At 41.0% G+C, this 2,047-nt stretch overlaps 1 protein-coding gene across 1 annotated transcript; it reads left to right on the forward strand.

Annotated features, from left to right (window-relative positions):
- Positions 1–466: 466 nt before the first annotated feature.
- Positions 467–1,956, forward strand: EURHEDRAFT_407968 (terpenoid synthase). Its single transcript, XM_040780710.1, has 2 exons — positions 467–620; positions 679–1,956. Exon 2 carries the CDS (start codon positions 697–699, stop codon positions 1,813–1,815), a length of 1,119 nt encoding a protein of 372 aa, XP_040642450.1. The 5' UTR covers positions 467–620; positions 679–696; the 3' UTR covers positions 1,816–1,956.
- Positions 1,957–2,047: the final 91 nt, after the last annotated feature.

Raw genomic sequence — 2,047 nt, forward strand, 5'->3', positions numbered from 1 at the left:
ACGAGAATATCGAATCTGGAGAAGAAAAGAGAGGAGAAAATCTATCTAGGTAATAAAGGGGTTTTATAGAGGTTGTTGGCGACATGGCTGAGTAGCAGCATTTGTGATGTATCATTCATTGCTGCAGTGTTGAGTTGTCATATATGAGTCGTCACACAGGAATCACGCATAATTTACTATATTAGTAGTCTGTATGTAATCTAAATACATTGTATTTTATTAACTTTGGTACAAGCCTTGAAGACAGTTGCGTATTGGGTACGAAGTCTGTACCCAAGTGCCAGGTCTAGATGGCTGCCCTCACCTGATGCCTGTGCACTTCAGCCAGCCACGATTGCCAAAGTTATGTCATGTCATTGAAGGATCACTTGTTACTGGATCCCCGTGATTGGAAAAGGTGAATGGGTGCTCTGTATAAGGACTCTACTCTTCTGATCTCCTGGTGTATTCTTATAGATAGCATATTCAATTTTCTGTGTATAGAATCACAGCAGTTTACCAATCTTCCTGCAGGAAGAGATAAATTCCTGTATCATTTCATCTTTGTTTCCAGTGTGAAAGGCCTCTTGAATTTCATTTCTGAGAACAAAAGCAACATTTCCAAATATACAATAGTCATGGTATGAGACCTCCCTTGGTAAAACTCAGTGTCTCTGACTTTGCTCTTGCATTGAACAGTCACTCGCAGTACCAAGCATGCCATTTAACTTGGGTTCTCTGGTTTCCAGTAATGCGTGGATGTTTAAGGTTATTTTCACTAACCCAAATATGCTACTGATAATTCTGATAATTGTGTTTGCCCTGGTCAAATATTGGCATGCATCCCAAAGGAATACAAGTGCTAGTTCAAGCAAGCTAGTCCCAGATTGCCAGTTGACAAAAAAAGAATACGAAGACATTATTAACAGCTTCCTTCAAGAGATCTCCTTCAAAATTCCAGTTCTGAGCTGCAATCTTGAGTTGAAGAGGCAGGTTAGGAACCGTTTAAAATCTCAAGGTGTCTCTGCGGCAGTCATTGAACAGATCCAGGTCAGCATTGAGACGGGTGTCAAAATAACAAGTTGTACATATTCATTCGCCTCCCCTCCTATTCAAGAGGCTATCGCTACATACGCCTCATATGTTATCAGCATCGACGACCTTACCAGTGGGCTGTCGAAAGACCTACAGATATACACAACCAAGTTGACACTCGGCCAACCACATCAGCACACTTTACTTCGTGGTCTTACAAGTCACCTAAGCGAGCAACATAATTTCTTTGGGTCCTTTGGTGGTGACATGATTATCAAAGGGACTTTGGAATTTATCTCATCAGCGAATATTGAGAAATATCAGACTGAGAGTCTCCGCTTGACAAGAGATGCCTCCGATTACCTCTTTTTTTTTCGAGCCAAAACCGGTGTTGCTGAGCCGTTTGCTTTCTTTTGTTTTCCCGAAGATACACATCCAGAGGCAACAGACTTGGAGAAATACATCTCCGCGGTGCCGAGTATTATGTTATTCTTGGGACATGTCAACGACATTCTCTCGTTTTACAAAGAGGAGATAAAAAATGGGGACTCTCCAAGCTTTCTGCATAGCCATTCCAAGCTTCATAATATCACCTCACTTCAGTCGTTACGCCAGATTAAGACGGAAACCGTGGAAGTGATACAGAAACTTCGAAACATTTTTGCTGAAGACGAGCTTCTACTGGAACATATTGAAAAATTCATTCAAGGTTATGTCTTGTATCACTTATCATGTACCCGTTACAAGTTGTCCGAACTAAATATTCCTGAGGCTATTGAGGCAACCAGACGCGACTATTGAATATAAGGCTATTTGAGGGCATTTGAGTTGCATGCATTGGATAGCATGTTCATGTCAATTGGCCTGTTTTATTTGGAGGGAATATTTAGTGAATGAAGAATGTCTTGAATTTAATGCTCAGATATTAGAAATGAACGGCCCTAACAGTGAAAGCTAATTGTGAGGGCCTGTCACGGGCTCGGAATAGTAGATAATAACGAACTGAATTCCTATCTAGACTATTGTAGCCATC

The sequence above is a fragment of the Aspergillus ruber genome (assembly GCF_000600275.1).
Source record: "Aspergillus ruber CBS 135680 unplaced genomic scaffold scaffold00002, whole genome shotgun sequence".
NCBI classification, from domain to species: Eukaryota; Fungi; Ascomycota; class Eurotiomycetes; order Eurotiales; family Aspergillaceae; genus Aspergillus; species Aspergillus ruber.

Bases quoted from the DNA above. Each gene is read 5' to 3' on its own strand.
- EURHEDRAFT_407968 (XM_040780710.1), top strand. From the start codon at position 697: ATGCCATTTAACTTGGGTTCTCTGGTTTCCAGTAATGCGTGGATGTTT.